At 42.5% G+C, this 21,357-nt stretch overlaps 1 protein-coding gene across 1 annotated transcript; it reads right to left on the bottom strand.

Moving 5' to 3' along the window:
• Positions 1-1,231: 1,231 nt before the first annotated feature.
• On the bottom strand, positions 1,232-9,517 carry LOC136675978 (leucine-rich repeat-containing protein 24-like). Its single transcript, XM_066652811.1, has 4 exons — positions 9,350-9,517; positions 4,754-5,032; positions 3,615-3,783; positions 1,232-2,993 (listed from the first exon to the last, which is right to left on the bottom strand). The coding sequence occupies exons 1-4, from the start codon at positions 9,515-9,517 to the stop codon at positions 1,801-1,803; spliced, it is 1,809 nt and encodes a 602-aa protein (XP_066508908.1). The 3' UTR covers positions 1,232-1,800.
• Positions 9,518-21,357: the final 11,840 nt, after the last annotated feature.

Below are 21,357 nucleotides of genomic sequence, written 5' to 3'. Positions count from 1 at the left end.
TAGAGGTGCTGCTGTTCTGTGGTCACTTTTAAGCCTTTGGGAAATCCTGGTTTCTGTAACACAGTGTGTCATTATTTCACCCCCTTCAACCCCACAGTGTAACACATGCTGGCAGTACTAGAAATATCCATTACTAACGGTGTCTATCAGAAACAGAGCCAATCAAGTGTAGTGTGGTCACATTTGGGCCGTGGGGAAAGTCAGCACTCTAATACTTTACTTTATTATTTTCACTCACAGCTCTGTTGCGTGTATCATTGCTCTGCCAGTTGCCTTACCTAAACATTCCCTGAATGTCACTGTGGCTGTCAGCAAATGAAGGTGTTTGCGCTCTTTGTGACACATTTATCTGACAGAAACATGACAAGCCTGGTTTTATTGTAGCTCAGGAAGCAAGAGCTGGAGCGCTGTTCCTTGGGTGGTTGCCGCAAATCCTTTGTTCCGCAAATAGTATGACAGTTTACACGAAGGTACATGTTAAATTGTCAATTAGGCATTTGCTTTGGTATTTAGAGCTGAGACCTGCATTCTTCATGCAAATAAATCTAATCCGAGTTCCTTTCTTCATCTCTGTCTCTCCAGTTACAGCAAACTGACGCAAAGAGGTTGCTGTTTTAGAATATAATATTGGTATATATCATTGCTCTTGATGTTTCCTACTGTGCGTCTTAAAAGAAAACAAGATCTAAAGCTGGATCCAAAGGCATTTTTTATTTGCATGAAACAGGAACGTTTATTAGACATTTGACAGAACTGAAATAAATACATACTATAAACTATAATACTGAGCAAAAGCTTAACAATGTCAGATGCCACCAGCCGAGATGAGTCTTTATATACCCTGAAGTGATTAATAGGCATTTTCTGTACAAACCTCGTGATTCTCTCTCTCTCTCTCTCCCACACACACACACACACACACACCTTGCAGCTCTAGAAAAAAAATAATAAAATCAACCTAAATGCTATCAGATGACTTACCCACCTCTATTCATTGGTAAAAACACTGGTAACTGATCTAGTGTCTAGAGCTGTATTTTCACAGTGTTGTTTGAATCAAGGTCAGAAGTATGAGATTAATCTGTGGCCATAACAAAAGCTGACTTAACATTTCTCCCACTTCTCACGTACCTTCCTCTGCCTTTCTCATAAGCAAGAGAATGCACACAAATTTTGTCTCTGTGTATAAAAGCTGAAAGAACAATTTTCAAAATATAAAGGAAGCACTGGAATGGGCAAATGAAGACAAACATCAAAGCTATTCACATTGGCTGGCAGAAGCGGAAAAAAAAAAGAATCTTGACACGGAGGTACACAGTCTGCAAAACGTCCTTCACTTTCTTCACCCCTGCTCTCAAAAAGTAGGTCAGTGTCTGACTGTGTGATTACAACAGCCTGCTCCCAAAGATTCCTCCCTACTTCCAAGAAATGAAGAAAGAAATAGGTAATATACAGTGCTCTGCCTGTCTGTTTTTTTCTGTAGGTTCATTAGACCTGTCCTTTTGAACATATTCAGTTGCCAGACATTCCAGATCAAAGCGCTTCCACTACTTGCTTATCTTGCGGCAAGATAATAAATGTCCTTCCAAAATGACTTTCACTTTCCTTTTTAATCTAGTAATAATCAAAGCAATTTTGCTGTCGGAATAAAAAACAGAAACAGGTAGAGTATCCTCAGGTTCCACCGAGAGATCCCACTGCTGAGCAAGTCGTACTTCAACTGCCATGTGCAGCAAATGAGCGTTTCCCTTAACTGGCCTTCCGGGCCACTTCTTTGCCAAAATCCCATACTAGACCTCCTCAGCAGTGGATCTCATAGGCGATCTGTGTGTCAAACAGCAGACTCTGGTTGATGAATAGTCCCTCTGGGTCTGGTGGAGGTCCTTCACCACCTTCTGCAGGAGCCCTGCGTGGGCCAAGACCTGCTAATCTACCTGGGGTGAGGATTCCTTGGCCTTGGAGAGATTCAGTGGCTTGCTGGCCTGGGACTGGCGGTGGGGGAAGCACAGGTTTGGCTCGATTCAGTACATACATCTCATGGCCACGTTCATCCCGATATTCCTCAAGCTGTGCAAAGGTGGTAGGTCCATCGGAATAGTCGTTGACATAGAGTATGGATTCCTCCTTGCTTGGCCCATAGCCGCCACCCTCCTCTTTCTGCCGCTGACGATGCCGACCATAGATCATGCAGAGCAGCAGAAGTGCGGTAAGAGCGAGGAGAGAGATGCCGACAGCGATGGCCGTCTGCGTGGCAGTGCCAAGAGCGTTGAAGTCCATGCTCTCCAGCTCGTAAAGAGGCTCCTGGCTGACATCCCCTGAGGATGGATGGTAGTTTGAGGAGGAAGAAGAAGAGGATGAAGATGAGGAGTGTAGACGAGGCCAGATGCCTGTGGATGAGGATGCAGACGACATGTTTACAGACAGGTGGAAGGTCACCCGGGCAACTCCACCTGGATTCCAAGCCTCGCATTCATAGCGTCCTGCGTGGGCCACAGTCACGTTGCTTAGAAACAGCATCCCACTACCTGTATCGGGATCAAAGTTGTCCCTGTCTCCGTTATCTTCCATCGCTCGAGCTGGACTCCTGCCTCCCACAGTACCACCGTTACCACTAGGTCTGGCTGTTACCAACCTTACACCAGCCCTGCCGTCCCCTTCCATCCCCACCTCCTGCACAAGACCTCGAGGAGACAGCTGGGCTTTGCCGTGGGATGCCTTCCTCCAGGTAACCTGAGGCTGGGGGTATCCAGAGGCCTGGCAGGATACTCGCAGGCTTTCTCCCAGCCGCACAGTCAGGTGACTTGGCTCCAGCTGCACGGCTGGAGGTATGCATACCAAGCTGTTGGCTGGAACCTCCACCAGGCTGAGATGGGAGAGGCGGGGGGGCTCTACACAAAGCAGCCTACGCTCAGCTGAGCTCAGGAGCCGCTGGCCCTCCTCGTTAATCCAGCCGCGAAGCCAGTGGAGGGCACAATCACAGCGCCAAGGGTTATCTGGCCAACAGAGAGAGGAATGGAGATAGAGAAGGGAGGGAATGAGAGGGAATAGAATGGCATGTGAGAGAGAGAAGGGCAGAAAGAGAGAGGGGGCATTCAGATCCATATTTAGCAAGGGATGCCACTAGTAGCAGGCATAAAAGAGCTTGAGAAGGAGAATAAGGACATGGAAGAGAACAACAGAGTGGAAGAGTCTCTCACCTCTAAATCCCCTCCACAGTGAATCACTCCCAAACTTCAAAGCAATTGTCCTGCTCGCTCTCTTTATGTGCTTTTCCTCTTTTTGATTCGGATTCCTTTTGATACTCTGCTAATCCGTCTTTCCCTCGTGCTGTTCATCCATCCCCTCTGTACTCTCCCTCCCTCTTTGCACTATTCCTTCGGGCTCTTCTCTGAGCTTTCTCTCCCTCCCTCCCTCCCTTCTGGCTCTTTCACCATCAATACATTCCAAACTACTGCAGTTTGCATTCAAATTCCTAAACCTTTCCGAAACCTTTCTTTGCTTCCAGTTTCATCACCCGAGTCAACTGTTTCTTCTTTTCATGACCTCTCTGAGCTACCTCTCCACTGCACTCTCCCTAACCCACTTTCCCCACAGATACAACTGTAGGAAGGTACCTGTGATGCGCAGCACCTGTAGGCTGATGAGAGGTCTCAGCGTAGCAGGACTGAGAGTCCTCAGGTTGTTCTTGCTGAGGTCTAGAAGAGCCAGAGAGGACAGGCCCACCAGAGCTTGCTCGTCCAGAGCCTCCATTGTGTTCTCCTGTAGGTGCAATTCCTGCAAGCGCTAGAGGCAAGACAGAGGATAGTTAATAATCACCATCACTTTCATCATCATTATAATGCTGACATTCCTCATGGTCCAGGTTTTTATAGCTATTATTTAACTGTGCACAATGGTGCAGTTTGCTGTGCCCTTTAGTGCAATTTGCTGAGCTAATTGGAAATATTATAAAAGCGCCAGGGTTTTTCTCACTGCAATTAGAACTCTCGCCTCGTAACATTTACAGAGGAAGGTATGGAACTTAATTTAACAAGGATTTCTGTTCTCACTTTTTAAAATGGTAGTCCACAGTGACTGTATGAGTCTGTGAATAACTGGGTGAATGTGTGAAACTGTCCCCAGTTGTGACTCCACACTCAGGGAAAGTATGAATGGATCTACATACAGTCATATGCAAACATTCGGGTAACCCTAATTAAATTAAGAAAATATGCCCAGACTAAGTTCTTCTTTAAACACAAAATTACTGATTGTTTGTGGAATTCAACATTAAATTAAAATTAAACTAAACCTTTACCAAACTAAAACACTTTTAGAGCTAGGCTTATGTCCTGTTCAACCAAAACATCCCAGATAGCAATGAAAGTTTGGCCCAAATGTGTCCCACATCTGCAGCTTTTGGCCCAGGAAGCTTGGTTCATGAGAGTTACACTCACTTAAGTGAGCTGTAAGTGCCAAACTTGGCACAGTTTAAGCCCAACTATTTCTGCTATCTGCAATGTATCTCCAAAATGGCTTCTTCACAGAAGAATGCTGAAACCTTCTTTACTTCTAGAGCATGTTAATGTAAAAAAAAAACTCAATTAATTCTGGAGCATTTTTATTGGTGCCTCTTTATGAAAGTTTCACAAAGTGATCATTTTTTTAGACGTAGACACAGTGCCCTATAATCTGCCCTAGGACATTCAAACTTTTACCGACATTGTACATGTTCCAAGCTGTATTTCAAGAACACACAAAACCCCTAAACTACCTGCAGTCCACGGAAGGTGTAGTCCTCCAGCCTGGTGATCTGGTTCCCCGCCAGGTAGAGGATTCGCAGGTGCTCCAGACCACGGAAGACATCAGCGGAGATCAGATGGAGGCGGTTTCCGTTCAGGGCTAGTTCCAGAAGCTGTCCCAAGCTCATGAAGGCCCCAGGCTCCAGGGTTGAAATGGTGTTGTTTTGCAGATAAAGGTAATGCAGGCAGCCCAGGCCAGACAAGTCATCCACTCTAATCTGACCAATGGTATTATCCTGCAAGAAGATTGTCTGGAAAAGAATGTGGAAGGTAATTATTCCCAGTGTTTTCAGTTAGGTCTCCTACGCTCTTCAAAAGTTACACAGTGCAGTTTCTTTAGTGCAGAGTCAAAAATAGCCATGACAGAGTCACTGTTCTCCCTGTTACAACGCAGTGAAGCATCACAATGAGTTTGAAACTGTAATTTTAAGGTAGAAATACAACCTAGTGCTCCTTTAAGCTCATGTGCCCTGTTTCCTTTCATGCTTTTCTAAGAGGATTATACAAGCTGTGAGCACACAACTGAACACCTGTGTCAGCCAGTGGGTGCACCTAAAATTAGCTAAATTCATTTATTATGAGAGGGGTCTACAAACAGATGAGACACAAGCTGTATTTACAAGTTTATTTACTTTAAACATCCCTCAGCTGTTCATGATTAGGGTGTGAAGGTGATAATAATAGCAGTTTCTGGATATTATTTGCACTTGCTTCAAGTTAGTAGCTGCTGCCTTGTTGCCTGTCCTGGATAATTATGATTGTACACTATGTGCAAAATTATCTAGACCACTCTGCTAATTAACAAACTCTTTAATGCTCTTTAAAGTGCAACTGTAACTGATGGTGACTTGTATAATCTCAATAACGCACAGACAATGCAATGCGACACACTACAGTAGCTGCACATGAGCTTAAGATAGCCTGATAGAGAAGAAGGGATGAGGAGAGGCAAAATATGATGGGGCATGACTAAATAATTGTTATAATCTTTAAAGGTAGGCTGTTACAACGTCTGACATAATATGACGTGATAATATGATGAATTGCTCTTAAAAGAACCATCTGTAATAATGACGGCGAGGGTTTAAAATGGCTAACGCAGCTCCAATTTCAAAACACTACAGTTGTCAGTCCCCCTTCCTCTCCCATCTACTTATGCTAGTGACAGGCAAAAAATTTAACAAGCACCCGCTTCATGAATTTCCATTCCCCCATTAATTGTTTCACTAGACAAAGCTGATGTTATCTTCTTATTGATTTTCCCTTCAACCTTAAATGCACTTTTAGGAGGTAGAAGTTTTCTTCTTATTCACATTTTGCACTTTATTATTTCCACCTTAAATTGAACAGCTACGAGCAGACCCTACGAGCAGACCCTATATGATCACTACACGCTGTAGTGTATCACCAACTTGTAGTGTATCAAGTTAGTGTATCACCAGAAAATGAGGCGAACCTCTCCTTCAGGATTTGAAAAAAAAGGACTCCACAGACTGAGCTGTGGGAACAACAGTCAGATAAACCTGTGATGGTTCTTCTTAAGGTTGAATTGTTAATAAACAATAGTCTACGAACACAGCTGCGGGAATATACTGAGAGGTGGCATGCACTGCAGTATTTCATACAGTCTAGTACTTGTTTAAACTTCCCCAAACACACCAGTACAAGCTAAGAGTTCTTTACTAACACCTTAAAAATGACGTAGTTGCTAAGGTGACACAAGTTGCAAGCTGGAGAATAAACAACTACATTTGCTTATTTTTGTTCCACCTTAAGTGCTGTAGCTGTTTATTTATATATCATTTTTGAATACATTGTGTTTATACCTCATTTTCCTAAATATGGCTGTTTATTCTTAAACAAAAAACATAAATAATAATAAATAAATAAATAGAGAGAATACTAGTGGAGATTCAGGTGTCAAAATTTTGCTTAGGACCCCAAGAAAATCTGGATCTCTTGTTTTGAGGCTAATATTGGCATTAATCACCATGAACCTTTGGGAAGGATGCAGAAGCTTTTTAGGTCCTGAAGAATTTAACGTTATCACTGTTATCAGTTCACCCACATGCTTAATTGGCTGAGGCACATTCTTATAATCTGCAATTGTGTTTCATACTCATCAATCCAGAGAGTTAATCTGTTCTGTGAATGGGCAGTGAGCAGGATCGGAGGCAATAAAGTTCTGCTCCAGAATGGAAGCTTCTTACTGTCTGTAGCACTGCTGTCACACAAGCAACTTAGCATTGTTCCCTTGACTCTGTTGACATACTCTGATCATTTTATGATTTAGCACAATAAATATATTATGAAGATTATTATTAAGATCTGAACCAATGGAAGAAAGTTTCTGTTGCTGGACCACTGTTGGAATGACAAACTGCATGTGTTAAAATGCTCATTTGGCCACAAGTCACAAAACAGATCTGGTTTGTTTGAGGCAAAGATTGGACTGGATGTTAGCCAAAAGTGGCTAAAAAATTTTTTATTCTGGTTCAGATTTTGTATTATGCCACATTCATGTGGGAAATGAGGGCCGTCCACTTAAATGTCACCATTCAATGTGACAAGTGGGTCATGACAGTGGAGAAGTTGGACCACACCTGGGCCAGTATAGTTCTGCTATCTGGATTTGATCTGAATTCAGGTTCTGATTTCACGCCTCCAACGGCCAATAAAACTGGTGCATGGTGCATTTGCTGTCAATCACCTGGGTCCTAAACTAACCTCTGCCACAGGGCTGATACTCATTAGAAGGAAAACATTTGCTCCCCAGCTCTTCTCAATCCCCATAGTGAAAGGAACATATAAAAGCTTTTTAAGAGTCATCTGTAAAGTGGTTATTTACCGAGCCGGGCTGAGGGAGCTACCTGGGTTCTGTTTGGTTCAGATGGAGGAATGTGCTAGAAGGTTGCACATCATGAAAGCACTTTTTTTTTGGGTTTCAGCAAGTGAAAGTGGATCAATGGGAAGCTTTAGGCGTGCTAATCTGCTCAGGGTCGACGCTTTCAGAGAAGTCCCCCTTGGAGGCCAGACGAGTCGAGTGCAGATGCTCATAAACAAATCAATTGGTAGCAGGAGAATCTGTTTATGTGAACAGTTCATGTGCTGGGCTTCCTGTGGGCCTATTTTACCGGTGGGTTAGCAATACTGTATACATTGCATAATGCTTTCCACCAATTAAAGGCTGATGCCCTATTGATGCACTTCCATGGAGATTATACGTGGGGTGGAGTTTCAGGGAGAGGCAAAGTATGACTCTTCGTAGTAAAGTAGCCAAATAATCTGAAGACATTATTTGCTGTGGGTCATTACATTTTGGCGGAAATAAGAGTCTTTTAAAGGACACGATATGGAGACTCATGCACTAAGTAACCTAGGACATGAACTGAATCAATTGCATAATGCATGACACCAATTAAATGTGTTTCCGCAACGATTAGATGCAGGAGGAGCTTGGGCGGCCCATTTATCTGGTGCAGGGTTACGTGGGTTAATTGAACAATTCACGAGAGGCAGTTTATGAATATTCAAAGGCTGCGGTGGTGTTGGCGATGCTAATGTATAGAGACAGGAAATTGAACTGTCACCACAGCGGAGGAAGTCCATTCTCCTCTGGGATTTGCTCGCTGTCCTTTCGAACTCTGAGGTGGAGCATCTCCGTGGAGCAGATGTTTATCTTTTATATTAAAATGAGATTGTTGCACTTTAATTAGGCTGTAGATATAAAACAAAGTTTGTGAATTTAAAGTGAGAGAGATACACACAGAGAGACAGACAGCTTGAGTCATGTTTACAATGGTGTTTGTCTTCTTTTAGCTCGGTAGTGTACAGTCTGATTTCAAGGAAGCTAAATGCATTCAAAGGAAAATTAATGAGGCACTATGGGAAATGTAGTCCTTAGACTAAATTCGTAGTGTTTGTTTTTATTTATTTGTTAATTAATTTATTCATATTTACCCAAGTTTCTTCCCAATTTAGCCGACTCCAATCCTGCCTATTAGTGAGGACATCCCAGGACACACAGAGTATCACAAACAAAGCAGGGAGTCTGCAAGCACATGCTACTTTTGGGCCATTTGAAGCTAACTGCCACTTCTTCTTGAACCTCTGCTAACCCAGCACCACTGGATAGTTTGATACGCTTGGAGGTGAATCCTAAACTCAGATCTTCCAGCTAACCGCTAGCTAATAGCTTGCTTGTATTTTGTTTGTGATGAATCATGGGAGAACACCTTCACACCCAGCATGGCTAGATGTGCTTTCTTGGATTTTGGGCCAGGAATGGCTGGAACATCAGCAGGGAAATATATTTTGATTTTGTATATTAATGTATTGCGCAAACATAGAGCAAACAGTATTAGCCTAAGTGTTAGCAATTATCTGGTTTAGCTGGCAGCAATTGTAAATCTGTGGCCTATCTATCGTTACTGGCATGCAGCTAAATCCAAAAGAGTGGACACTCTTGGTCAGTTGACCTGTTTTCTGCATTTATGTGTGTTTAACAAAAAAATGAACATCGTCTACAGAGTGTAACTGGATGAATGGTGGTTGCTATGGTCACTGACCTGTGTGCCATGGGTGATGCCCCTCGGGAACTCTCTGAGGCCAATAGAGCCGCATTCCACCGTCAGACTGTAACAGCGGCAGCCAGAGGGACAGCACACGGAGGAGGGGGGGAACAGGGCCAGAAGAGCCAGGATCAGGTGAATATGGAGGAGGAGGAGAAGAGCCATCTCAAAACAGACAGAGCCTGCGGAGGAGAAGAGGCAAAGATACTGTAAGAAAAAAAAGCGAGAGAGCAAGAAAAAGAAAGAGAGGGGGCTGAGGTGGAGTAAAAGGGATTAGAGGAAGGAGGCGGATAGAAAGGAAAGAAATGAGGGATGGGGAAGGAAGACAATACATGAAAGAGGAGAATGAGAGATAAAACACTAGGAGTGCAAGTGAGAGAGAAAAGAAGGAGAAAGAGAGAAAAAGAGGCTGAAGAGAGATAGAGTGGGAAAGAGAGAACCACAGTGAGAAGGAGGATTAAGAGAGAAAAAAATGGAAGAGAAACAGAACAGTGTGAGTTTGAGGAGTGAGAGAGAGAGAAAAAGAGACTGGAAAAGAAGGAGAGAAGAAAAAGAAGGACAGGTTGAAGAGACAGCTGGAGAGACTTAGAATGGGGGAGCAATAAAAATAGACTGAAGAAAAGACAGGGAGAGAAAGAGGACTCAGACAAAAGAAGAGGGAGAATGTGAGCAGTCTGATTGGATATATAATGCATGAGCAGCACGCTTAAGTGAATTGGAAAATGGAATATCATGGTGGAGAAAAATGGAATGGCGTGGTGAAAAGGGGTGGTGTGCTAATAAGCCTCTACGGAACAAGAAGAAATAGAGGGAGAAGGAAATGGAAGGAACAGAGTGATATGATGGTTTACTAGGAGGTGCTGTGGGCTGCACACAGGCCAGGGGAGCAGCCCTCACAGGAGCCATCATGACTCCCACAGTCCCACACACTGCCACCAGCCTGGGAAGGTGAGGGCACACACAGGGTTCCTCAGAGACACTTGAAGCCAGCTATTAATTCTTTCACACTGCAGCTACCACAACAGCACTGGAGCTCAATACGCTTGGAGGAGAGTGCTAACTATCCAAATCTGCCAGCTAACAGAAGCCATGTTGGTTAGCATTGTGCTAATAATAGTGCGGCTAATAAAGAGTGCATAAATAAGACATAATGAAAAATGAAAAAAAAAATCTGGAAGTGAAAAATGAAAAAAAAAATGGAGAGAACATAGTGTGACGACTGATTACCAGGAGCCGCTATCAGTTCCTCACAGGCCAGGGGAGCAGCCCTCACAGGAGCCATCAGGACGGTTTCGGCCGAGCTTCTCTTAATTAAACGTGTGTAGAGGTGCACAAAGACAGCCTTGAGAAGTGCCCTCTCTCTCTCTCTCTCTCTCTCTCTCTCTCTCTCTCTCTCTCTCTCTCTCTCTCTCTCTCACGCTCTTGTTCTCTCTCAGCTGAGTAGGTGAGGTGTAGTGCCTCTCGTACACTTCACAATTTCCCCTGAGGAAGCTCTCTCACTGTAATCATCCCAAGATCAAAAAGTGCTGCTCAGGAGAATTTATTTATTTATTTATTGCTTGTTTGTTTGTATGCCCCCCCCCCCTCATCACCACCAGCACACACCCATCTGGTGCTACATTTTGGATGAAGACATTGAGGTACAAACACAGACCTGCAGATTAGCGCCTCCGGTGCCAGGTTTAAACCTAAGCTTGGCTGTAAATCCGACAACACTTGCAGGAGATCGGAATCGAGTTCTGAGGTGAGCCCAGACGGAGCCTGGAAGACGGCTGAATGCTGATCAGGACGCCTGTCTCTCGCAAAGAATGCGAATGAAGCATGACATGGGAGAAGGATGAGGGGCAATTTTCACTTCTCGCACTACAGGTTGTGTCTCAGGAAATTTAAAAATGCACTGGTGCAAAGATTGGAACGCCAGTGATCTAATATCAAATATTAGAATTCATAATTCAACGCTAAATTAAGAATGCTACTTCTGTGGAATCTTTGCTACGAGGCCAACACAATTAGTGAACTCAGCTGCTTTAATGTGCAACAGCTCAATGCCATGTGTTGGCTGGAGGGGTAAAATGCCCCCAGGCATTGGACTGTAGAGCAGTGGAACTGTGTTCTGAAAAATAATACATCTCCAGGCAATATTTTGGGATGAGCTGGGGTGGTGCTTGTGATCTTAATCATTCAGCATCAGTAACAGACACCACTACTGTTCACAGCCATTTTTGAACATCTAGTCTATAGCTTTCTCAAAGCAGTAGAGGCTGTTAATGCAGGAAAGGGGGGCAAACGTCCTATTAATGTTAGATTAGCAGGTGCTCACATACTTTTGGTCATGTGTAATATAATCAGTTATCACACCAAGATTCAAAGAGGTATACATGAATTCTTCAATGGTGTGGTTTCCAAAGTAAACGACCTTTATTACTTGGCATGTTCCAGCTCCGTGGGCTTATTTCATTCATGACACATTTTCTAACATTTAAAGCACAACACATGCACATTTTAGGAATGTTAAGTGCTTGATTTTCACTGCAGGGGTTCTTTAAAAGTAAAAATGACCCAAATGGGTCATTGGAGATTCAAGAGAAAAAACTACCTTTGGATCCATAAAGGACCTTTGCAGGAACCTTTTAATTGGTTTCCATTGATTTTTAAAAGAATGATCCACAGGAAGGTTCTTTAGGGAACCAAAATCGGTTCTCCTTTGGCACTATTCTGCACCTTATTTTTTACAGAGTAATCCAGTTGAGTCATGGTGACATTTAGACCTGTCTTCCTCCAAGTGCACACTTCAGTGGCATCAACAGCATTCCATCTAAAGGGCAAGACATCTTGAGGATGGTGTGTTAATGTGCTAAACCTAATTTGCTTAATTTAAAGAAGCTGTAAGTCAGGTTCACACAATGAAATGGCCATTATACTGACACCTCGACGTTCTAAATCTAAACCAATAATAAACATGGCCATGGCATTAGTGTTTTCCTTGTTTATTTATTTAAAAGTATTTTTGATTATTAGACCAAGAAGCATATGAGACATTAAAAAACATTATTTATTCATGCAATGTAACAACTTGTTTAATTATACAACTGTAAGAACATTAATATACATCCTTAAGATTCAAGAAGAGAACAAATATTACAGCCTATTAGTAACATCTGTTTTTAAATAAGTAAAGTATTTTTGTTTGTTTTTCTCAGTCAGTTTTACCTTTAAATGTGTGCTGGCTTCAAAATGTGCAGGGTCATTTAAGGTGAAATGATTTAATTCCGCTAGCAAAAATATATACAGCCTCAGCCTTATCCTATTTTCCACAACAAATTTCAATACAAGGACTCTAAGATTAATTTATGAACATATGAATATTGTTGCAAGTCTGGGTACTAGAGGTAGCCCTAACTGAATGTAGTCATTTCAAAGAGTTTGAGCAGGCCACAATTTGAAACCGGGCTATTTACAGTAACATGGCATTAATGGAGCTTACGATTAGCATATCTTGCAAACAGTAAGCAAGTTCTGAATCTGCACCAATATATCTTCACACCACTTCCCTTTACAATATTTCAAGCAAAGGCAGAGACCCATATGAAACTTCCGCCAATCTAAAGTTAACCCTCGTCTCCCCAGCGTTGTGGCAAGGGAAAGTTCTTCTGCATATGAGTTTCAACAGGGTTCATCCGTCAGTTAATCAGTCCGTTAGTGAAATACCTCTTCTACTGTGGGATTAAAAAAACGGAGCAATAACACTCGGAAATGGAACATACTAACGGCTATTTTGAAAATTCAGGAAGGAATTTAAGGTAATCAGGTATTTGCAGAGGTTCACACTGGAGGGAGACAGGGTTAAAAAGTCAGCTCAGGGCAAATAGCAGGCTATATGCCTCTGAAGTGCAGGAGTTTGTGCGGCAGCCATTAGCAGTGAACACAGCGCTCTCTCGAGGCGTGAAAGCAGTTCCGGCGCGGGTGTAATGACGGGCGTGCGGTCTCCACTTAAAGCGAGTAGTGAGCCGTGAACATTGACGTGAATATTTCATGGCCGCTGCCTAATTCGCAGCATATTTGTGAGATTAATGTAACGTGACCTACATAAGCCATTTTATCTGCTCCGAGCATGAAAAGAAGAGAGGGGCGGGGCAGAAAGAAAAGGCGGGTGTGTGTGGAATGGAGGGACGGCCGATAAACATCGGGTGAAAAATGGCAGGCTGCTCCTGTCAGCACGGTTCAGACTCAACGTCCCGTGCTCGACCTAGCTATTCTCTCCCTCTCTCTGTCTGTACATATAAATATATATAACTATCTCACCTGCCATGAGGAAGAATGACGTGTGAAAAGAAAAGAAAAGAAAAGAAAAGAAAAGAAAAAAGAAAAGAAAAGAGAAGAAAAGAAAAGGAAAGAGAAGAAAGGAAAAGAAAAGGAAAGGGAAAATTTGGAATGAGTTTGCTTCCAGTAGGTTTCATCTGCTACGTGAACTGCCTCCCAATCAGCAGAGAGAGGGCGAGACAGAAAGGAGACAAAAAGAGTGGGAGGGAGAGACAGAAAGAGGGGAAGAGACTGAGATAAAGAGGAGAGTGTGATAATGAAAAAGAAAAAGAAACTGGCAGAAAGAGAGACAAACAGAAAGAGAAAGGGAGAAAAAAAAAGATCAGTTATGATCAGAGAAAAAGAACAGGAAATGTGTGAGAGAGACAAAAAAAGTGAAAGAAAGGGAAGGAGAGAAACAGAGAGAGATAATCAATTGCCAGAGTGATCTGGAAGGTGTTTGATGGACTAAGGAATCTTTGCTCATGGAGAGAAAGAAAAGACCATGTTCAGAAAGCCCAAGCAGAAGATTTAAATATTTAAGACCCTTGTGTCGCGTTATCAGACTTTAGCACAGCTCGCGCTGGATTAGCTTTACCAGGGGAGGTCCTGTAATGCAATTTGTAAGAGATTTGGCCATCCAATTCACACCGGATACAGCAGTCAACTCCCCAAACACCTGGGATTGAAAGGTTATTGCTCGGGAGTTTGCGTCAGTGTTCTGTCTCTTAAGCCCGGTGGTCTCTCTCCAGGTCCACAGTGGTGTGAACATAGAGGACGAGAGACCTCAATGTCCAAAAGTTAGTAGACACATATTATTATAGGTTTCCACTTCTTTAAAATTGCAATCATTGCTGATATGGCCTCCATATGACAGCACTGACCAACAGAATGGGACACAAGGTAAACATGCTCAATGTCAAGCATCAGCTAGAAGGGTATATCAACTGAACCTGGTATCTGTCACTGTTTTTTTTTTTAATACCTGCTAGCTCGTGGTTCCAAGCAAGTCAAGTAGGGACTAAACTGTGATTGGCCAGAGACACTTCACATCCATCACATACAAAGCAGTTGTACTGTCTCCAAGCTATAGTAGAGATCTCATTTGTTTTTATCGGACTCACCAACAGCTTGTAAAATTACAGCATGGTCTTTTGAAGTGGTTCAAATGCTCCTTTGATCAGTGACTGACAAAAGACGTAGCAACAAAGAATGAAAAAAAACTACTGATCTGTCTGAACTGATGCTCAGAGCTGTGTTCAGTCCCAAACAACAACAACAACAAGAACACATGAATACGCAATGAGTAAACAAAGCTTAATGTTACCGCTGATGTCATTGTGGTTTCTAAAGCTTACTGTTCGCATTAAGGACTGTGTTTTTTGCAGTGCCACTGGCTAAATTTCCAGAGTGACAGTGGACAATACAGCCAGGTACCAGGGACCAAAATGTGAATCGAGAAGCGTCGGTAACGTTCAGTGGAAAAGCACCATCTGATTGGTCACAGTCTGTATCATAAGAACCCTTAGCTAGAATGCAGCATTGCAGTCCCCACAAAAGGCTGTGAGCATCAGTAAGACCACATAAAGTGACCTGGTGAGTGCCCTTCTGAAACCAAAATGATATTAAGGGACACCCTAGGGTACTCACAAATGAGGTCAGGACCACCAGTGCGCCAAAAGGGACAGTCTCAGCAACAATAACAGCACAACACATGGCCTTGTCCATTTACTTCTGTTATTCACAGTGACAGGAAAGAGTCTCTGAGGGACTCTAATTTTAATAAACTGTCATATTTCTTCGTATATACTTATAGCAGCAGTGGGAAAATATGATGTAAACAAAGCCATTCATTCTCATTCTCATTTAATGTGTGATAAGCCTGTTATTACCTGCTAATATAGTACTGTGCAGAAGTCTTGGGCACCAATTATATTATTATTTAAAATTGTCTACTCAATAAGTTTGTTGCTTGTATAAAATTATATATTTTTGCAATAAATATCAATATTAAAATACTGACTTAAAAAGGAAGTAAATAGATGTGAGGAAGTGTGAAGAACAAAGCTTGTTTCCAGATGTTCTCTTTGATCTTATGAATTTATTATAGCAACAGCACACTTGATTTAACATAATTAACTATTTGTTAAGTGGTAAAACTAGGTATTGGATAATAACCACAGATAAAACTGGACTGCCATGAGAAGAGGTTTGGAAAGAGAAGCCAACATATTCACAGACAGAATATCACACTTACTGCAATAAATGTGTTTGCTTTTATTCCAATAATATGTGGGGGTGGTGTGTTTGTGTTTGTTTACTGCTCAGATAAATAGCTATTTAAATCTCATTTTCTCAGGTGCCTGAAACATTTGCCAAGTATATAACCTCCTCATTCTAGAGGTAAGTTGTTTCCGTTGTTATAAACACGGATGCAGGATATGGGATGAGGGAGCTCATAGATTTAGCCCTTACCTTTTCAAGGGCTTGTCTTTCACATCACTTTGACATCTGCACTTGACTGTCCCTAGTCTGAGCTGCCGCAGGCCTTGAGTTCTAAGGTCCCCTAAAGTTCCTGGGACTCAGAGGGGCCCTAGGTACTGTCCCCACCCCTGGCTCCTGCTGCAAAAACACACCTTAATATCACTCTACTATTATTACTGTTACACTCAAATTACAAAGACATACTGGATGAAAAACACTCTACAAGTACCACAGAGTGGCTCACTCACTGCAGATTCATACTGGATTAAGATCATTCCTCTGTAATACTGTTAGATTCACACAACAAATTCAACATTCCATAAAAATTGCTGTCAGACTTCAAACACATTCATTCATTCATCATCTGTAACCGCTTATCCAATTCAGGGTTGCAGTGGGTCCAGAGCCTACCTGGAATCATTGGGCGCAAGGCAGGAATACACCCTGGAGGGGGCGCCAGTCCTTCACAGGGCAACACTGACACACACACACACATACGGACACTTTTGAGTCGCCAATCCACCTACCAACGTGTGTTTTTGGACTGTGGGAGGAAACCGGAGCACCCGGAGGAAACCCACGCAGACACGGGGAGAACACATCAACTCCTCACAGACAGTCACCCGGAGCGGGAATCAAACCCACAACCTCCAGGCCCCTGGAGTTGTGTGACTGCGACACTACCTGCTGCACCACCGTGCCGCCCACTTCAAATACACATGGGATTAAATTCAGTCTATTATTATCAGTGTTGGATTCAAACAACAATGAATTCATACAGGATTATTATTAGATTCACGTTACACATTTATACTATATGGATACATTAACTGTTAGATTAACACTACAAATTCATACTGGATTAAAATCACTCTACAAATTTATCAGAGCAGGGGGAGACAGAGAGAGAGATGGAGAAATAAAGCTACTGAGGTTAAGGAAACAGATGGTAAGCTCTCTCACAGACGCTTGATTAATGAATCTCCCAAATTTGAAGTAAACGATGAATCTGCCAGACGCCCATCGCCTTCTGTGTGGAAAACACACTTCACCCGCCAACATGCCACAAGAAGAGCCATAAACACTGGAGCGTTCTCTCTCTCTCTCTCTTTCTCTCTTTCTCTCTCTCTCTCTCTCTTTCACATTCTCTCTCTGTCTTTCTACTCCAGCACAAAGTCTGTAGGACTTCTCTTTCTACGCCAGCTGGGGTTCACCAGCAATGTCAGTCCATCAGTTTTATGGACAACAGCTCAGAGAGTGATCCCTAACCACCAGCACTGTTTGTTTGGCACATCTCATTCTTTAGGAGATTGTCTTAAGACTTTGGACAGCTGCTGCATTCGTATCGATTCACACAAGAGGTGGAAGCCCAACACTGGGCCATGAAACAACTAATTATTCTGTAAAAGGAAAGTTTTACCCATTTCACCAGCTGTGGGGGTCATGCACCAGCTGCAGGTGTTCAGTGGAGCTCCTAAGTTCATGTTTGGTATTTGTTTCTGGAACATCAGCACTCAGCACACAGGTGTATATTATTAGCTGTAATTGATTATATAAGCTGCAGTCTGGCCAGCACTGGGACGTGCAATATACCAGATCTCCCTAATGCTTATGTGATTATCAGAATATTGTCATTTATACAGTCATTATCTGGTATGGACATTGTGAAATCCTGTTGGGGAAAGAAATTGACTAGTGTTTGAAGTTCATGGCATCATAAATTCAAAGTGGTCAGTGGTAAATATGTGTTGGTATGTAGTTAGTGTTTTGTTTCATTTGGGTGTGTTTTTGTAGCATGGGACCGCATTGCTTCTACAGATCCTGCAAAAACAATCATTTAATACTGCAGCAAAAGTGGCCTTCTCCTGCACAAGTACATATTGCGTTAAACCATGAAATCCACCAGAATATGTGACAACAGCCAGAAATCTAGTTTGTAAGATTATGTAGTTGGTTACAAATCCACTGCACTTGATAAATGCCTGAAGTCTGCGACCCATAGCCATCCCCAGCTGCCAAGTGTCTTCCTTGCTGAGGTGCTGCCAGGCCTCTAAAGCAGCCTTTTTCACTTACCGCTTGTTTTTGCTTTCAGCCTTGTCAGAGTAAGTAAAACGCTTGCTTGGTGGGATTCAGGTTTGTGGCCTGACAAAAACTTGCCCCTGAAAATCTGCAGTAGAATTGCTGCCATTGTTTCATTTGAGAAATAATGTGATGGTATAAGCCTAGCAATAAAGTAGTTTTGGCGGTGTTCATACAGACCACTTTGCATATTTACTCATTCTTGGAACAAAATCTTAGGCGCAGTTTTGCTTTTTTTGTTGTTGTTGTTGTTGTTGTTTTTTTGTTTTTTGTCTTAATGTTTTTACGTTAATATGAAAAACGCCATCTGCCAAACTGAATAACAGCCCATCCTCTCTGGCCTAAAACTTGAGAAAGACTTGGGGTGTCCTTGTCGCATCCAAGACTGCACCTGCTTGTCCCCCAGAGCAGGCCTTGCAGATTTGTGCTTATCTCTCCTGGAGCATTCTGCATGTGAGGGAGTGTCTCACCTGCCAATAACTGACCGCTGAGACTGAGCTTTAACTAGATCTGCTCATTATTCATCTGCCTCTCTTTATAACACAGCTGTTAACACTCAGAACATAGGGTTAAAGACGACTGTAACCAGATGTTTTTGGAGTATTTTTTTGTTTTGTTCTTTTTATGTCAGGGTTTATTAATTCTGGAATCTTCTCACAGCCGCCCAGTGATTTAGTGTCCGAGGGCGTAAACTGGCATAAGAGACATTTGAAAACATTTGCTGTAACGGGTCCTTCCTGGGCATTTTACATGCTTCATAAGAGCTGCTAAAATCCATGGCCTCAGTATAATTGACCCGCTAACGCGCCCTGTCCGTCAATTCTTCTCCACAGAAAGCACATCGGGGCTGTAAATGTCCTATTTAGATAATCCATTAATAAACAGAATTCCCTGGACAGCTTGTTTTATTTGTCCAGACCGTGGGCGGATGGACTGCTCGTCTGCTTTGTTTAACAGCAAGCAAGCAAAATCCATTAGGATCACTGTCTTCAGTGAAACATAAGCTGTCTGACCAGATGTTTTAATATGACCATGACCGAGGGTGTTGACCGGAAGTCAACTTTGGATTGGCCGCCTGGGCCCAGTGTTCATTTTCCACACTTGCTCCTGGCCCTGGCACTTGCTAATGGAGGATTCATCTGTTTACACACCAACGTGTAGCCCTTGTAATCTGTAATCCTCTCCGAAATCCAGCCATAATCAGGCTAAATCTGTCGCCTACGGGCTAAAGCCCCATGTCGTCTCCTGCCTTGCACGCTCCCTTCTGAGCAGCAAGGCCACAAAAACATCCACAGCTTTGCATTCAGAGTCCTATTTAAAGAGAATCCGGTTAATCTGTTCTTGCAGATGGAAATGAATTGATTCTTCGATGATTTTCCCTTGAAAGGTTTTGAATCAATTCGTAAAATGTCACAGTCTGACGCTTCATAAAAAAGATACTTTCACACATCCTGGCTTAGAGGCAGAAAAAAAATGCACTAGGATCCCACTAATGCATACATTCATGTAGTATAGAAACAGATCACTGCTGTTGTGTACATCAAACAGGGCCCAGAAATGCTGTAAACACACCCTTTTAGCCTGGTTCAGAGGATATTAGCAGTTTATAAGGATATTAGTGAGCCATTTAAAGAGTCGAAAGACACAAACACATCTGTTTGCAGTCACAACAACAACAACAAGCCTATATATATATATTTGTCACTATTTCCACTCTGTTTTAAAATGAATAAATACATTTTTACTCTGGTCCATTTCAGCTGTTCACATTCAGTCACTAAGTCTGTGTTTAAATACGTTCTGTTTTGTTGCTGCACTGCTTTGTGATTGGGTCACAGGTCTGTTTTTGGAGCATCAGCATTTTATTTTAGACTAAATCCATGTAAAAAAATAAAGAACAGACTTGTATACATCGGTTCCTGGGTGAGAGGATGCTGATAGATTCAGAGTGGATGCTTTGGTACAGGAGCAGCTTTTTTTGGGATTGTACTTTTATTTTTACTGCAGTCATCATTTTACCGGAGTAACTGTTCTAGTGCTGCTCTAGACATGTTTCAGTTCAGTTCAAATCAGCGCATGAATATTTGATACATTTATATATTTATAACTCCCCAAAATGTTTTATTTCTGTTAGTCTGTCCTGATTAGTGTGTGTGTGTGTGTGTGTGTGTGTTTACCAGGAATATATCCCATATTGTGAGAACCAAAGTACTCAAATTATGGGACTTGTTTTTCCTTTGTAGACCTATATATGTCCCCACAATATTGCTAACATGAAAACTAGGGTTAGCGTTGAAACACACATCGTAACACAACGCAAACTTCTAGTCTAACTTCAACGCAAAAACTGTCATGGCGGACCAACTCTCTGGAATCACTCGTAGAATTGCTCCCTCAGACATAGAGATATTTCACGGATATCGATTCAGAGGCCGTATACCTTCTACTTGTTCACAAAATCATCTTTCATTGTTCGCCTGTGCAGCAGGTAAATCAGCACACACTCCTCTGCTGCAGACTTGTTTAACTCAATGCTGTTTATAGATGCTATGATTTGTTCTCTATCGTCCCCTTGAGGGCTACATGTTTTAACCGCTACAGTAACATAAGTGCACATGTCGAGTGTGTACAGCAGGACTGTGTGTTTTCAGAGTTCAAGTTTGGGTTAGGGCCAGGGTTAGAGTTAGAGAGTTAAGGTTAGTGTTTATGGATGAAGTTAAGGGTAACTTTCCAGAAAATCTCAAATCTGTCCCAAATTGTATAAAAATGTATATGTGTGTGTGTGTGTGTGTGTGTGTGTGTGTGTGTGTGTGTGTGTGTGGACCCCCTGAAATGCACTGGATTCAAATCGTGAGGTACCTAAAGAAACCTACTATCCCTCTCATCTCTACCCCATGCAGCACTGCATGTGTCATAATGATGCATATCACCCTGTCGCTGCACATGCGCTTTGCCTGTCACCGCTGCTTAAAATCACGCTCATCCGCTGTGCGTCTTCAGGCGCATGATAATGGACAGTGGTGCGGGAAAGAAAATAGCTTGCGGATTTAAAAAAAAAAAGAGAAGAAGAGGGGGGAAAAAAGGCCAGACTGCAAGCATTATTCTACACCATCAGTAGCACGCGCCCTTGGACAGGAGCTTTC

Source organism: Hoplias malabaricus, chromosome X1 (genome assembly GCF_029633855.1).
Source record: "Hoplias malabaricus isolate fHopMal1 chromosome X1, fHopMal1.hap1, whole genome shotgun sequence".
Classification (NCBI taxonomy): domain Eukaryota; kingdom Metazoa; phylum Chordata; class Actinopteri; order Characiformes; family Erythrinidae; genus Hoplias; species Hoplias malabaricus.
Note: the sequence above shows the minus strand (reverse complement) of the source record. Positions and strands in the feature narration are given on the sequence as shown.